The sequence below is a fragment of the Mirounga angustirostris genome, unplaced genomic scaffold (assembly GCF_029215605.1).
Source record: "Mirounga angustirostris isolate CCGP_5_RB_7025 unplaced genomic scaffold, mMirAng1.0.hap1 SCAF_3, whole genome shotgun sequence".
Classification (NCBI taxonomy): Eukaryota; Metazoa; Chordata; class Mammalia; order Carnivora; family Phocidae; genus Mirounga; species Mirounga angustirostris.
The window spans coordinates 187,055,937-187,073,077 of NW_026991711.1; the positions used below are offsets into that span (position 1 = coordinate 187,055,937).

Here is a 17,141-nt window from a genome sequence, read left to right on the forward strand (position 1 = left end):
ATAAAGCTTTTATGATCTGGCTGGCCATAGTTTCAACTGTTCTTCCCCTTCTTCACTGCACTCAAACCACTGGCCTTTGCTGCCCCTCAAACGTGCCTGGCGTTGTTTTATCACAGGGCTCTTGCATGAGCTGTTTCCTCCACCTAATATATAATATGCTCTTGCCCTGCCTAGCCACTTGACTTGCTTCCTTACGGTCTTCCTGTCTTTGCTGAAATAGCACGTTATCATTGAAGCCTGTCCTGACTACCCTAGTTAGTGCTGGTAAACCTTCCTCCCCTGTCTCTTCCAATACCCCTTAACTTGATTTACTTTTCTTGTTCTCCTTAGTTCACCTTTTTACTTAGTTTATCATTTATTTTTGATTGTATGCCTCCTACTAGAATGTAGTCTTTGTCTCCTTTGTTCACCAGTCTCTGAGTTTATCCTGCTTAGAGTTTGTTGAGTTTCTAGTCTTTTATCAAAATTTGGGAAGTTTTGGCCGTTCTTTCTTCAAATGTTCTTTCTACCCCTCTCTCATCTCCCTCTAGGACTCCCATTATGCATATGTTAGTATGCTTGATGGTGTCCCACCAGTTTTTAAGGCTCTGTTCATTTTTAAAAATTATTTTCTCTTTCTGCTCCTCAGATTAGATAATCTCAATCCACCAACATAATTCTCAGTTAATCTAATTTAATATTGTCAGTTTACCTAACTTGATTCTTCTGCCTGCCCAGTTCTGCTGTTGAACCCTCTCTAGTGAATTTTTCATTTCACTTAAACATTTCATTTCCAGAATTTGTTTCATTTTGTATATATATACAATTTCTACTTGTTGATTTTCTTGAGTTGATGAGGCATTGTTCTCCTGTTTTCTTTAGTTACTGGCCTTTCTTTTTTTTCTCCTTGAATATATTTAAGATAGTTTAAGTCCAATACCTGGGCTTATTCAGGAACTAATTCTATTAATTTCTTTTTTTCCTGTGAATGGGCTGTATGTACTTCCTTATTTCTTTGCATGACTCTTAATTTTTTATGGCAAACTGGATGTTTTTAATATTACAGTGTGGCAAAAAGGAGATCAGATTCTCCCACCCACCCCCCCTTCTAGGGGTTTATTATTGCTGCTTGTTGTGGATTGTTTGGCGACTTTTTAAAAGTAGTTTTATAAAGTCTGTATGCTTTCTCATGAAATGGCCACTGAAGTCTGTGTTACATTAGCCTATTGGTCAGCTAGTGTTTTTTGACAATTTCCTTAAATGCCTGGAGCCAAGGAAAGGAAAAAAAGAAAGGGAAAAGGAAAAAGACTCTCCAAGTCTTTGCAAATTGGCTCTGCGTTGGGACACTCCTTTAGCACTTTGCCAGATTGCTCTGCCTTAGTCTTTGCTTCCTGCTCATGCGGAGCCTGAAGTGAAAGTTTAGAGTCTTCTCAGGCCCTTCCTGAGCTTGCGTCTAACCCTGAGTATGCATGTGGTATTCTCAATTCCCCCAGTATATGCAGCAGCTTTTAAGGCCCTTACTAACCCCACATATCTCCTTTCTTAGCCTCTTTCTTTCCACGCTCCTCGGTCTGTTTATTGCCTAGCTTGACTATTAACCCTCGCCCCAGGCTCATGGCCAGTACTTTCGCCTTTAAGTGTTTTCAACAAATGTCACCGGGCAAGTTGCTCCAGGCCTGGGAGTACTCCAAGTTTGCTGAAAGAAAGGCAGGCTCTTGCTCTGGTGCTTCAAGGAGCCACCAGACAGGATGAAACACAACTTATCCTCAATTCTGTGAGAGTAGTCTATCTTGCTCCCTCTCGTTTACAGCTGTACTAGGACACAGGCTGCCCTCTCCACTGACACCACCAGTCTCGGGAGTAGGGGGGGTAGACGGGCAGTTTACAGTATCACAGCAGTCTCTCACAGCAATGCTTCATTAAGCTGGCCCCTGGTTGGTGTGAGTTTTTGACTAGATTGCAGAGTTCTTTAAAAGTTCATTCTGAGGGCGCCTGGGTGGCTCAGTCGTTAAGCGTCTGCCTTCGGCTCAGGTCATGATCCCAGGGTCCTGGGATCGAGTCCCACATCGGGCTCCCTGCTCCGCGGGAAGCCTGCTTCTCCCTCTCCCACTCCCCCTGCTTGTGCTCCTGCTCTCGCTGTCTCTCTGTCAAATAAATAAATAAAATCTTAAAAAAAAAAAAAAGTTCATTCTGATGTGTTTTGCCAGGTTATTGCCAGAGAGAGCTGCTTATGACCATATCCACTTTCATCAAGAACAAAAGAATAAGATATTTTTTTAATATTAGTGAAACTGTATAGTACAACTGATGTCATGAAATGACAGTGTCCTTTAATCAAAAGAATTCTTATATCTAGAATTATAGTTGATGATCATAAAAGACCCAAATATTTGATGTATATTTGCTCAGCTCTACAAGGCTTCAGTAATCACTGTAATCAGCTATTAGAAGTCGACTTTTATCATCAGGACACTTACTTAAATACCAGAAATGAACTAAACTTTCTGAGAAATGAAGTATGTTTGTGTTCATTTTTATAAAATCAAGGAGATATTAATACTTTAATAATCTACACTATATATGCATCTCACTCATACTGTAAGACTTCCCTTGGTTTGTTCATTTTAAGGGGTGGTGGGAATGTGCTAATAATACTGTAACTTTTTGAATATTATAGATTTGAATATTGCAGATTCCTGTAGGTCCAGGAATGCAATTTGATACTTTTAAGAGCCATGTTTCTTATTACGGTAAAGTAGAATTCTTTGTATAAATCTTAACGAATTTACTTTCTTCTCATCTTTTGAGATATTTTGCCCTATTTTGGTAGCACCTGAAAGAAACAATCTGGAAATAAAGCAAAAGCTTATCTAAAACTATAGCTATTTTTAATTATCTGAAGTCTAGTAAAATGATTTTAAAAATATATATATTAAAGGTAGGACTAAATTTGTATGATTTAGGGCAGGATCTGGGTAATTTTGTTTTGTTTTCTTTATGATACTTAACATGTAGTAGATATATCTAAACTGATAAAGTGAGAATCCACAAATAGCAGCTTGGGATACAGAGGTTCATGGGATAAAAGTATGCTGGGGAAACAAAACTGCTTTCTTCTTTCTCAGTTATTTTCCTGATAATGAATATCTGATGCATCTTTTTTACCTTGTAAATGAAAATAAAATTCAGGGGCACCTGGGTGGCTCAGTTGTTAAGCGTCTGCCTTCGGCTCAGGTCATGATCCCAGGGTCCTGGGATCGAGCCCCACATCGGGCTCCCTGCTCCACAGGAAGCCTGCTTCTCCCTCTCCCACTCCCCCTGCTTGTGTTCCCTCTCTTGCTGTCTCTCTCTCTCTGTTGAAAAATAAAAATAAAATCTTTAAAAAAAAAAAAGAAAAGAAAAGAAAATTCAAAAAATATATCTCTGCCCGCCTTTTTTTTTTTAAGATTTAATTTATCCATTTGGCAGCGAGAGAGCGTGCACGCAAGCAGGAGGGAGGTACAGAGGGAGAGCGAGAGGGAGAAGCAAGCTCCCTGCTGAGCAGGGAGTCTGATTGGGGGACAGGGGGCTTGATCCCAGGACCCTGGGAACACGACCTGAGCCGAAGGCAGATGCTTAACCAGCTGAGCTACCCAGGTACCCCTCTTCCCACTTTTTAACCAAATGATATTCACTTTTTTATTTTTATAAACTAGCCAAAAAATAAAGAACAAGAAAAATTGATACAATTCCCACCACATGTAGCTCCATTGTTAAAAACAGATGCAGCTAGCACATTTATAATTGTCCGAGTAAATGTACTTTTAAATTTAACATAGCAAAACATAAATATGTGAAAAAGCTATCATACATAATATATTTTGTGCTAATACAGTGGTTTCCAAACTATTGAATTACTTGCTCTCTACCTCCCCCTACTCAATAAAACAAAATCCACTATTTTCCTGTGACTTGATAATTTCTAGACAGTTATTTTTCTAAATACGTTCATGGAGGGGTGCCTGGGCGGCTCAGGCTTAGTAGGTTGAGTGTTGAAGTCTTGGTTTTGGCTCCACTCCTTGTCTGAGGTCATGGGCGGTTGAGCTCACACTGTGAGCTCCATGCACAGTGGAGTCTGCTTGTCCCTCTCCCTGCCCCTCCCCTTGCTCACACACGCCCCTCCCAATCAATCAATCAATCAGATCTATTTAAAAATAAATAAATATGTTCATGGAGACACAGAGGTAAGTTTTTATTGCTAATCAGGGGTCAGTCATTTAAATACTTTGTTACAAATGATTAAGGGAATTATATCAAATGACAGGAATTATTTTGTGATGTTATCTAAGAGATAAATGTTTGTATAGAAAAGCTAAGATTCAAGTAGTGTTAGAATTATCTAAAATAAGTGAAAGAAAGCCCTATGGACTATTATTAAAGATTTGGTGTATTTTCTTTTAATCTCTCGCCATCTCTTGCCTTTCCTCCCCTCTCTCTTTTTGTTTCCGCCTTGCAGTTTATTTGTTGAAGAAACGAGGTTATTATTACTGTTAAGGTTGCACAGTATGGATTTTGCTAATTGCATCCCCCATCCCTATGTGTAATATAATGCGTTTTTGGTCTTCTGTATTTCCTGTAAGTTGATAGTTGGACCTTGAGGCTTGGTCACATTGAGGTTCAATTTCTCTCTCTCTTTCTCTGTCTCTCTTTTTTGGAGGGGCAGGGCTGGGAGTGCACATTAGGTCGACTTGTCTCTATTTTTATGATGTTAGCAGTCATTGATAATTATGCTGAGGTCCATTAATTCATTCCAAGCCTCAAAGTGATGGTGATAATTGTTTTATCATTTATTTATTCATTTATTAACTGTGACTATAATTTTTATATTTATGCATGTATTTTATGTGTGTTATATGTGTAGACAAAGATTAATGTGCCCAAGTTTTGCTTTCAGCAAATATTTACATTCCAATCATTGCTTAGAAGGATTCTTTTGTCCTTTTACAGCTACTTGCTAAAAATTAAAGTAAACATAGAATATTCTGGTTTTATTGTACTCTTGAAGGGACTGAATGTCTAAGCTAATTTATTAAAGAATGTATCGTTTCTTGTCTTAACACTTTACTGAAGAATGTATCAGCATTAGAACTGTTATAGACTGAGAAACTTAACAAGAATTTTTTTTATGTTCTTTGAGTTTATAACCCTCACAACCTATTTTAGTCTTTATGGTAATCAACTAGGTAAAGCTCTGAATTAAGCTCCCAGTATTTATGTTCACTGGCAAAATTTTCTCTGAACCTCATGAAACTGTTAATATCCTATTCTAAATATAATACTTTTTTAACAATTGAGCATCATAAAATAAATGAAGTTTTAAGATACATTTAGAATAAGTTCTTTGGTGTGAGTCAGTTTTCCCTGGAATGTCCTGCCCTTGCTGCAGCTGAGGGACAAGTGGGTAAGTGTCCTATATGCTATTAGCTCCTTAAAAAGTTGGTGAGGAGACGTGGAGGTGAGGATTTTGAATACAACCAGCTTTCTAGGTTTAATATCCAACTCACTTTATATTATTTTGAATGAATGTTTGGGCATGAGTTACCGTCCCTTTTTTACAAATAAGAACCCAAACTACAGCTAGGGTAGCCAGATTCCTGGTTCTGGTCCAAAGGCAACTTCTGGTAATGCATTTAGATTTCAGTGATTGTAGTATAATATTCTACTCTACCATACCACCAACTTTCCCCAGCATGAATAAGGTGGAACAGATACCATTTTATGGGTAATGCAGTTAAGGCTCAGAGAGATTTAGTGATTGCCACTCTACTAATAAATGGCTGCACTGGAATTGGAATTCAAGTCTTCCTGATTCCAAGGCCATGTTATTCTCACTACCACAGCCAAATGAAGACAAGAGGAGAAGGCAGAGCGATTATTTAAGGAGTCACTATTATTTCCAGTGAGAGGTGATTGGGGCCTGAAGCAGGGAATGGAAACAAATAAAATTTAAGGGTTTCACTTGCTTTGGTGGCAGATAAGATGTGGGGGTTTAGGGAATAGAATGAATAAAGAAAGATGTGAGTTTCCTGGGTATGTAAATGAACTGTCATGGTGGGAGAAGTAGTGTAGGGGAAGGGTGCCCCTTATTCCTCTTTCTTTGTGGACTGCTGTATGTTGATTGAGGTGTTTGTGGTATATTTGGTTGAAGATATTCAATAGGTACTTGGAAATTCAGGATACTACTCAGATTATTTAATCTTTTGGTAGGGGATACAAGGAAGCTCAGCAGAGGGTATATTCTTAATTCCTTTGTCATATGTTAATCCTATGCCATTTACCTAGTGAGAATTACAAATTCACAGTTCTACCAAGGGGACTACCCTGTGGTTTATGGCCTCACCAAATTCCCTCTGTGTTGGACCCCATGTGCCTAGAATAGTGTTTCTGCCTATATACATATATTCCTGTACTTTTCCTTTTCTAGTGAAGATAAATTAGAAAAAAAACACCGGATGAAAAGACACCAGATGAAAGCATCTGATTTATTAATAGGATTTAATGTTGAGGTTACACAAAATATTTAGTAAAGAAACGGTAGTTAATAGCCAGTATGTTGAAAGAAAGGAGTTCATATATGCAGTTTATGGTCAGATGATATGGCAGTGACTTGTGCATATATCCTGGCACAGTTCCTGCTCTGTGGAAAGTTTGTACAAATAGTAAAGTTGGCAAGTTGACTGTTAGCTACAAGCCAAGAAATTTTACTGAAACAACAAATTAGAATTAGGTACCTATTTTGTGGATGTTTCAGGCCTTACCTATGTGATCTCCCTACTGAGAACTTCAAAGCACATAAAATTAAAAGACACTCTCAATTAGCCCTTATGAAGCAACACAGGTACTTCCTAACTTTCCCTTTTTTTTCTTGATTGTGCAGCTAAATTATAAACTTAAGTGGGTAGGGGAACAGGGAAGGGCTTGATTTCCCCCCCACCCCCCACCCCCCAGAGGTTAACCGTTAGGCCCTGAACCTAGTAGAAAATACTTATTGGTTAAGTCTCTAAATATAAATTTAGTTTGACTCTCTTTGTCATTTACTGAGTAACAAAAATTATTTTATCTTTAGTATCTAGCACTGTGCTAATAATTTATGGAAAATAAAAAATACAGAAAACACAGCCTTGGCCCTTGGGATATGTGCACTCTTGAGTTGGTTTTATTTGTAATTAATTTGGTGACACAATGCTTGAGTTTGTCAGAGGATTTGAGTATCAAGTTATGGACAGAGCTTTAAGTTCTTTGCCTAATAGGAGCGCAAAATAAAAGTTAAATGATGGTACTGTCAACTACAAGTTGCAGAATGACTCTCCAGCAGCCTCTTCGATGTAATATCACTTTAAATTCCATAGGAATAATTCTCATCAAAGAAATGTCCTGTAACAATGAACATTGATTTAAAACCTTTGTTGGTTGGTTTTTTTGTTTTTTAGATTTATTATTTGAGAGTGCGCATGAGCCAGGGAAGCGGGAGAGGGGGAGAATCTCGAGCAGACTCCTTGCTGAGCACAGAGGCTGACACATGTCTTGATCTCACAACCCTGAGATCATGACCTGAGCCAAAAATCAAGAATGGGATGCTTAACTGACTGAGCCACCCAGGCACCCTGGTTGGTTCATTTTTAAAAGCCATAGAATTGGGGACATCTGGGTGGCTCAGTCAGTTAAGTGTCTGCCTCGGCTCAGGTCATGATCCCAGCATCAGGCTCCTTGCTCAGGGGGGAGCCTGCTTCTCCCTCTACCTGCCACTCCCCTTGCTTGTGCTCTCTGTCTCTCTCTCTCTGACAAATAAATAAGTAAAATCTTAAAAAAAAAAAAAAAAAAAAGCCATAGAATTATAAAGTAGGAAAGACATAGAACTTCTAGTCCCATTCCTTCTTTTTTCGTACATAGAAAGGGATCCCAGAGTGTTTGTTTCATTGAGCTTTGTCTAAATTATCCCAGCTATCTAGACACAAAGCAGGAACTAGAACATGGGTTTTTGACTTCATGGCTTCCTCTTATATAATGTATTGTTATTTATGTCTATGTGCATTAATTGAAGGTATATATATTATTACCGTATTTACTCATTTTGTTTTTTATATTATTCCAGCAAAAGAAAAGTTATCTCCAATTACAAAAAAAAGTGACTTACCTAATGTCACATACTAAGAAATTAGCAAAACTAGAACTAGAACCCAGATCCTCTGTATCCTAGTACATTGAATCTTTCACAATACCAGGCTTTTTCTCCATATTGTTGTCATTAGTCTTATTTACAAATTATTCCTACTAGGAAGCTTAGTCAAACTGAGAACATTTTCAAGAAAGAGTGATGGACTTTGTTGTAAGGAGGAAATCCAGCCTTCTCTTGTAGCATAATTTCAGTTTTCTGGATGGTTCTCATAAATTTGGCTCTATTCCATTTGAAATTTGAATTTACCACTTATGGTCTGTAAGTAGTAACTGCTTTCATTCACAAGAAGATAGTGTTTAAAAATAAAAAAAAAAACTTTATTAAATGTAGTTATATGTATAACCTTTTTCTTTAAGTTTTTGTTGAAGTGTAATACACATCTAAAAACATGCACATAATTAGCCTACAGTTTGATGAATTTTCACAACTGAACACACACTATAACCAGCATCCAGTTTGAGATCGTTATCAGCTGCCCAGATATTCCCCTTACATTCTCCTCTAGCTACTACCCCAATCCTGCTGCCCCTAAAGAGTAACCACTATAAAGATGAGGTCAGGTATTTCATTAGTCAGGGTTGCCCTATTTTTTTTGTCTTTGCTGAAATATGAAGAGGTTGAGAAAAGAACAATTTCTGGGGTGCCTGGGTGGCGCAGTCAGTTGAGCGTCCCAACTCTTGATTTCAGCTCGGATCATGGTCTCAGGGTCATGGTATCAAGCCCCATGTTGGGCTCTGTGCTCAGCATGGAGTCTGCTTCTCCCACTCCCTCTGCTCCTCCCCACACTTGCGTGCTCTCTCTCTCTCAAATAAATAAATAAATAAAATCTTTTTTTTAAGAACAATTTCTGCCCTTATCAATACAATAATAATTGCTAAAGAAAAAAAAACAGAATTTTTTCATTATCAAGGCATATTTACCAATTTGGTATTCAATCAGAGTTATACTGGGCAATTTAGATCTTTTGTGCAGCTTTGGAAACATCCCAGAGTCTCTATAACAGCTTTTGTCTTCTGGTACAAAACACAAAATAAGCAAGAAAGATAAGAATTGATGTAGGGCATTGTGTGCCCCCCACACCCTCATGGTTATTACCCACTATGGAGGAAGCACAAAGGAATGACTGTAATGCTCTAATGCAGAGCTGTGGTTGAGGAATCACTGATATGTTCTGGGTTTTTTTGTGTATAGTCTCTGAATACTGAAGATTAATATCAATAATTAGAATTCCATGCGCAACTTTTAATTCTCCACCTTCCATGTGAAATCTACCTGCTGTTTCCCATAAGTTAAAAAGAATTGGTTGAAATTCTTCCATCTTGATTTAAAATCTTTTACCTATAACACTGTCTTCACTTCCTCTATTTCTTATCAGGACCCCTGAACAGTGTCCCAGCGTTGTTTCATTGCTGTCAGAGAGTTACAATCCTCACGTGCGTTATGGAGCTGCTATGGCCCTGGGCATCTGCTGTGCCGGTACAGGAAACAAGGTAAAGCCCAAAGCCACTGGGGTCAGTTCTTTCCTGGCACCAGACTGTTTTCCCTAGCAGAAAAGTTGGTATAACCACTGTAAAAATGCAAGTGTGGTGTGATCTATGAGAGTTAACTTGTCTCGCACAGCTTCCCAGAACTTCCTTCCTCACTTGACCATGGTTGCTCAAAGCGAGTTAAGAACAAACCACCACATTGCGTGGGTGACCAAACAGTGCTGTTGAATTTCTTTTTGAAAGCATTGATTTCTTTAAAAAAAAAAAAAAAAAAAATTCTTTAAAGAGTTAGTCTGGTCACTTAACATGGTAATTTATATGTTTAATTGGCATTATTAGGAATCAAGGTTCTTGTATGAGACCACCAAAATCAGCTAACTTGGATTCTTTTTTTTGTTTTTGTTTTAAGCAAATCACTTAACTGCTATTTGCCTAATTCTCCTCACAAATCTAATAGGTAACGTGATATTTGTTAAATCTTCAAAAGTGACAAAATAAAGAGTTGGGTTAGGCAAGCAGATGACTGTAAAATACAATTCATCGTGAGATTCATAAAGAAATGTGCTGTTGCTTGAACAAGTATCCTTTCGCAGCAATGGCATAATCATCACATTTTTGCCTTTCATAGCACAAACGTACACACATTCACCACCCCCCAAAACATGAACTTTTCTTTTAATGGAGTCCGTGTGTGCATGGGTATGTGTGTGTATGAGAGAGAGTGAGAGAACACAAACATAATGAGAATAGTGAGAACATAAAGAACAAGAGTAGAGCTAGGTTATGCTTCCAATGTCTTTATATCAGAGGAGGAGTAATTTTTTTATCCTCTCTTGTCCACAATAAAATAAAATAAAACGCAGTTATTTATTGATTGAGTCCAGGAATTAAATTTTAATTTGCTTCACTTTTTCTCTAATAAAGAGTATTAATATTGGATACAAATAACTTTTTCTAGTCACATAAAACATTACTGAAACTAGAAATTAAAATGGGCGTTTTCACTATATGTGAAAAAATTGCATAAAAATTTAGAGAGACATCCCCTTCCAGTATTCTGATTCATCTCCTTACCCTGCTTTATTTTTTCTTCATAGGACTTATCACCACCTGACATATTTTTACACCTATTTATTTTATGTCTCCTCTGCCCTGAAATGTAAGGTCCCTAAGAACAAAATGTTCACTGCTAGAAGCTAAAGTGAGACCAGGCACATAGTAGGCGTTCGGTAAATATTTGTCAAATCAGTGATGGAGGGGAAGATCCTTTAAGGATATGATGGAGATTTGTTTTTAAGTGTTTTCTTTTGTGGGAGAATTTCTTACATGAGAATGTATCTTCAGTTTTATTAGAAATATCATTGGGTTTATAAAATACCAGTTTATAGAAATTGGCCTTCATTTTTTTTCTGGAACACATCTGTAAACAAAGGAAAATTATAGTTGGATGTTTTATGAAGTATTTTCCCCCTCAGGTCTTCAGTAGACATTTAGGTCAAGCCTCGTAAGTTAAATGTATATTAGATTTTTTTTCTTTCCAGATTACTCTAAACTTGATATGATATGTAGGAGCAAATGTTCTTTGAGACACAGCATCTGGCAAGTTAATTCAATGAAAAATTTTTATTACTCATACTAAGCAAGTCTGCTTTATTCCTAGATAGTTTGTGTGATCTATATAACTATACCTATCTGACCAAGGTTTGGTGCTTTATTTTTATTTCTTAAAAACTCAAAGCACTTTTTTATTCTAAAATATATCTTTGAGGTTATATCACATACCTTAAAGACCAAGTTAGTGTCTTTTAACTTATAAGTTGGAAATTTGGTTATATTTTTGTCATGACTACCTCATAAACAGTATTGACAATACTATGAGTAGTGTCACATTTTTCACTGAAATGGAAAGAAAATACATTTATCTGGTATGTATATTATCTGTTAACAGCTCTGATTTTTAAAATAAATGAATCCACATGTAAAGAAATCGGAAATTGTTTTCTTAAAAGAAAGAATTCAACTTATTTTTTCTTTCCTTGGCCTTGAAACAGGATATTTAAGAAGTGGCATACTGTGTTAAATAAATTTGATAATTTTGTAAACCCATTGCTTTGTTCCTCCGGATTTATACCTACCAATGACCTTATAAGGAATGTTATAAAGTGGCACTTAACATTAATCTCATTTTCTCTTACCTTCTTTTTTACTTCTTTTACTTCAAAACAGGAACACGCATGTATCTACAAGCTTCCTTCTCACTTACCATCAATTATATTGAAACTAAAAGCATTCTCAGTTGCAAGTAGTCTTTAATGAACTCACTACAATGTCAGAGGAAAATACTGACTTAGAATAACAGTAACTAATTTGAAAATCCCGCTATACCAGCTTAATTTAAACTTTTTTCTAATGCTTTCAGGAGGCAATTAATTTGTTAGAACCGATGACAAATGACCCTGTGAACTATGTGAGGCAAGGAGCTCTGATAGCCTCAGCTCTCATCATGATCCAGCAGACTGAAATCACTTGTCCAAAGGTGAGCAAATGAAAAAATTCTCCAGAAGAGAGCTGGTTCAGGCTTTTCTTTAGTAACTTACCTTCTTTTAAGGACATTTTTACCTCAAATGTAGTGGACACTAAACTCAAAGGAAGTAAAAAAGGTGGGTAAAAGAGATAACTTTAATTATATAATCCTCTTTAAATGCATTTTTTACAGATTTATAGTCACTTTGTTAATTCAACTATTTAGCCATACTTGAAAAATTAGAACTTACAGGTTGATGAAATCATAAAAATGAACTTTTAATTTTTGCCTCCTACTGTCCTTTTAAAATGCGTTTAGCAGGATAACTTGTTCCTCTGATACAGGATGCAAACTCAGGCAGTCCATGACTTTTTGATTCATCTTTCTGAGGCAATAAAAAGTCCTACATTCACTTTATATGGTATATACAATCTCAGTTTAGAAATGAGTATATCCAGATTCTCTGTTAGAATGTCAGTGCCCCCCTGGGAGTAGGGCAGGGTTTCACATGGCTCCAGGAAGGCTTTCCTTCCTCACCCACATCCGTTCACAGAACCAGTCCTGCATATTTTGCCCTTGTAGCTAGGAGTATAATATATGGTTCTCAGTGTAGCTTTGCCTGCCCTGTCCCTCTCCTTCCTCCTCTCTGTCTTCTTCTCCCTCCTCTTCATCTCCCTCACCCTCTCTGCTAGTTACCTCCGTGGACAGCTAATGCCTCTTAACTTTTTGTGTCAGATGTCAGTGCACAGTAACCACTGATCTTATTAAGCTCTCCACGTGTTCCCTCTGAAGCCCATCTTTAGGCTTGGAGTGAGGGGGAAAGACCCACAGCTCAGCTTTCCCCACAGAAATCCCCCTCACACATCCTCCTGCAGTTCACTTCTCATAGATACCCTGTGGCTGGCTCCCAGCAAAGATTTTGAGACATCTATTTTAAAATTTCCTCATGACAGTCTCCCAGACATCATGTTAGAGTATGATATCTAATGTATCTTGGCACCTCAGCCAAAATTTCTCATTTTGTTGAGAAAATGCACAGATCTTATTCACATGTACTAAAAATTACCATTTTTGATGTATTAAATAGGTGTGTGTAGCTTATGCAATAATTTCAGAACTTTTTATTCTTAACTTGAAATTAGAGCATTTAATAGTTTTGTATTAATTTTGCTTCTATTTGAGAAAAAATCAAAAAATTGACAACTAGAAAAACCATTGGCATACTGCCTTCTGCCTCATCAAGCAAATGTAAAACATCCTCATTTTCAGCAAAGTAGATTGATGGGGGGAGGGAGGGTGGAGAAGAGAAAAATTTCCAGAACTCATTGATTATTCATTCTCATTTTATGGAACTTTGTTTAATAGATTCCCATTTCTAATGGGAATCATTTTTATTTTTTTATTTCATTTTTATTTTTATCATTTTTATTTCATTTATCCAGTGCTGCTCTGTCAAAATCATTTGTAAGACTTCCAAAAATTGGATTATTGCAAAAATAGAATCCCAACTTCTCATTCTGTTTTAATAGTATATCACTTCATATATCTTCTAGAACATAAACATCTTTTCAGAGGGTCCACATTTCTTTTTGGCTTTTGTTTTTAAATATAGCAGTTATAATATGAATAGCTTTTGCATCTTTTATTTCTGCTTTTGATCTTTTGAGCTTTATCAGCTGGGGGTTACCCAACTGAGTAATGTTAAAGTAGGAAGTTTAGGCCATGGAATGCACTTCCCCTAACAGTAATATATAGATATTTACTCACTTTGACCTCACATGTTGCTTTCATGTTATTTGTATTATGAACAAGACAAATAGTTTACTATCTTTTCATCCTCTGCTGTAGGATTTTGTTGATTTTTCAACCATAAACTCTGCACCAACACTGGCAGGGTCCTTTGGAATGGGGATAGGCTAGGGTGGGATGTGTAGTTTGAAAAAGCATTCAACTATTTATTCTAATAGATAAAACTTTTTCACATTTAGAAAAAGTGAAAAAATACAGAATTTAAATAATCAGTATTTTTTAATCATTCCGTAAAATGCCGTTGAACCAAGTCTTAGCTGATGTGAATACATAGGGAGCCCTTCCATCTTCAGCTTGTATCAGAATCTTGAGTATTAATTAAGAATGTCGAAATGCAATTATAGCTGCTAGCTATTGCCATTAATGTAAGCTCCGTGGGGAAAGTTAAATCTGTACCCTACCGACTCTGAAAGCAAAGCTGTGCATGCCAGTGTAAAGCTCCAGTATTTTTTCAGGAAACACTGTTCCTTAGAGGGAAATTGTTAACTCAGCTCATGAATTCTTAAAGTTTGAGTTCTGTTTCGTTGTTTTCTGCTATTAAGCATGCAATAAAGACTTCTGTGGACTGTCAAGTTTATATCATCTCTCTTTTATCTGATAATTGCTAACAAGACAACTTGATATTCTTTTGGAATGGTATGTGACATTTTGCTGAAAAGAAAAAGCTGTTAACTGGGGCGCCTGGGTGGCTCAGTCGTTAAGCGTCTGCCTTCGGCTCAGGTCATGATCTCGGGGTCCTGGGATCGAGCCCCGCATCGGGCTCCCTGCTCCGCGGGAAGCCTGCTTCTCCCTCTCCCACTCCCCCTGCTTGTGTTTCCTCTCTCGCTGTGTCTCTGTGAAATAAATAAAATCTTTAAAAAAAAAAAAAAAGAAAGAAAGAAAAAAAAGAAAAAGCTGTTCACAAGCTTGAAGAGGGGCGCCTGGGTGGCTCAGTCCGTTAAGCGTCTGACTCTTGGTTTCGGCTCAGATCCTGATCTCGCAGTCATGGGATTGAGCCCCTCTTGTCAGGCTCCGTGCTCAGCATGGAATTGGCTTCAAATTCTCTCTCCCTCTCCCTCCCCCTCTACCCTTCCATGCACACACTCCTTTCTCTTTCTCAAATAAATAAGTAAAATCTAAAAAAAAAAAAAAAAAAAAGCTTAAAGAGAAGTTCTCAAGACTACAGAGTCCTAGTAACAAGGTTGCAAACTGGTACAGGAAATCAAGTGGAAGTAAAATGGAGATGAAGTCTTAATTTCATCAAGACTTACATAACCACTCCTCAGGGGAATCCAAAAGGGACATTTCTCAGATAGTTTGTGAAATTCACAATGGAAAGTTCCAAAGGAGGTATTTTATGTAAGCATGACATACATCACATCCTTTTGCAGAATGCTGTCTTAATGCTTAGTTCTATACACTGTGGTCTCAGTTTAAGTAATTCCAGTGCATCTTTGCTTTCTTCTTCTGCCAGTTTTTTTGTTCACTCACTCTCAACAACATAGACCCAGGAACATGTATACACCCCTGGGTGATTACAAACCCAATTTAGAAAGCCCTTAGACCAGAGATTCAAAACCATTTAACTAGAATAATGTGCTTTTTATAGGTCTTTGGAACTATTTTCACTCAAGAACAAACTCTACTCTTTATGAAGGATCTATCTTTTATTTTCCTTGTTAAATGAAATCCACCTTTAGCATTTTTGAACATGTACATTATTATCATGTACAGAATCGGATAAAAATATTACAGTGTAAAAATAAAATCTCTGGTGCTCCTCCTTGCCTAATATCATCTGGCCTAAGGTTACCTGCTGTGGGTAAGTAACCACAACTGACAGGTACTCTTTTGGCAGTAGGATCATGTTTGGCCAAGCTTGATAAGCTTTTGCATTTCTAAAATCACAATTTGAGTAGATTAGGCTTTTGTGAGCCATCATGGGGACCTAGAAGTATTTCTATGAAGAAATCTTTGAACTTCTATAAGATGAAATTATAAGAATGAAATTTTGTATTATAAGCATAGCATAACACATTTATAAATGGTAATCTATATTACCATACTATTGCCTTAAGGTAGGAACTTGGACTCTAACAATGTCAGTGATAATATAAAGAAAGGGCTACAAGCAACTACCATAAACAAAATAATACTCGTAAAACTGAGAAGGGAGCTAAAAACATCATTTGGTATATTGATAATGGGGAAATCATGATAACATTGACAATATCTTAAAAGAAGAATAAAGATAATTTTTGTTTTAGGCATGTTGAGTTTGAGATGATAGCAAGTCAGCTGGAGATAAGATGAGAGCAAAGGAGAAAAGTCAGAACTGAAGGTAGAGATTTGGGAACTAACCACAAAGAAATTATGTAAGTCCATAGCCCTCTATCTGCAGTTCTAAATCCAAAACCTCTGAAGAGAGGTTTGTTTATTTTTAAGGACTCATTTGGCTGTAAAACTTGAACTAATATGAACTCATTTATAGCCTTTATCCCATTTAGTGTTAATATTCAGTCATTTAGCTGCTTTTTGAAATATGGATTTGTTTGATTATAGGTTATTTTCCCCATGCTCCATTGAGAATATTGCATAATGTATGGTATATACACCATGTTATCTTTGTAAATTCTGAATTCCAAAATTCATCTGGCCTCAAGGATTTCATGGAAGAAGTTACAGACCTATAGTTGAAGTCGTAAGAGCAGATGTAATGTCAGAGAAAGAGAAAAGAAAGACAACTTCAAAACTGATCCTTGATGTGCTGTTTTATTTCTATATGCAGGAAAATAGAAGAAAATTGAAAGGAAACATACCCAGTTGATAAGTACCAACAGAAATAACCCCAAAGAACTTTTATTTCCTTCTCCCCATTTTTTTTTCTGAAAGTGTTTTTTTCCCCCAGCAGTATAAGGTATAGAGTTTAAAAATATGATGAATGTTAAAAATGCATGAATTTGGAGAAGGTAGATTTTTAGATAATCATGTATAGCAGAATGAATGCATGGATCACAGGATTGCTTAGAATTTGTCTTTTCTGTGAGACTATAGTAATATAAAATGAGAAATAAATGTTTTTCTCCCACAAATTGTATGGGGGCACCGTACTGTTCATAACAGTGAAATTGAACCAGGAAATCATGAT

At 36.8% G+C, this 17,141-nt stretch overlaps 1 protein-coding gene across 2 annotated transcripts in view; it reads left to right on the forward strand.

Moving 5' to 3' along the window:
* PSMD1 (proteasome 26S subunit, non-ATPase 1) overlaps positions 1-17,141 on the forward strand; it is a 90,239-nt gene that overhangs the window by 56,954 nt on the left and 16,144 nt on the right. For both annotated transcript variants that reach the window (XM_064587226.1, XM_045867761.3), the window contains exons 17-18: positions 9,570-9,684; positions 12,101-12,217. In XM_064587226.1, coding sequence (XP_064443296.1) covers positions 9,570-9,684; positions 12,101-12,217 — 232 coding nt within the window. The remainder of the gene's footprint in view (positions 1-9,569; positions 9,685-12,100; positions 12,218-17,141) is intronic.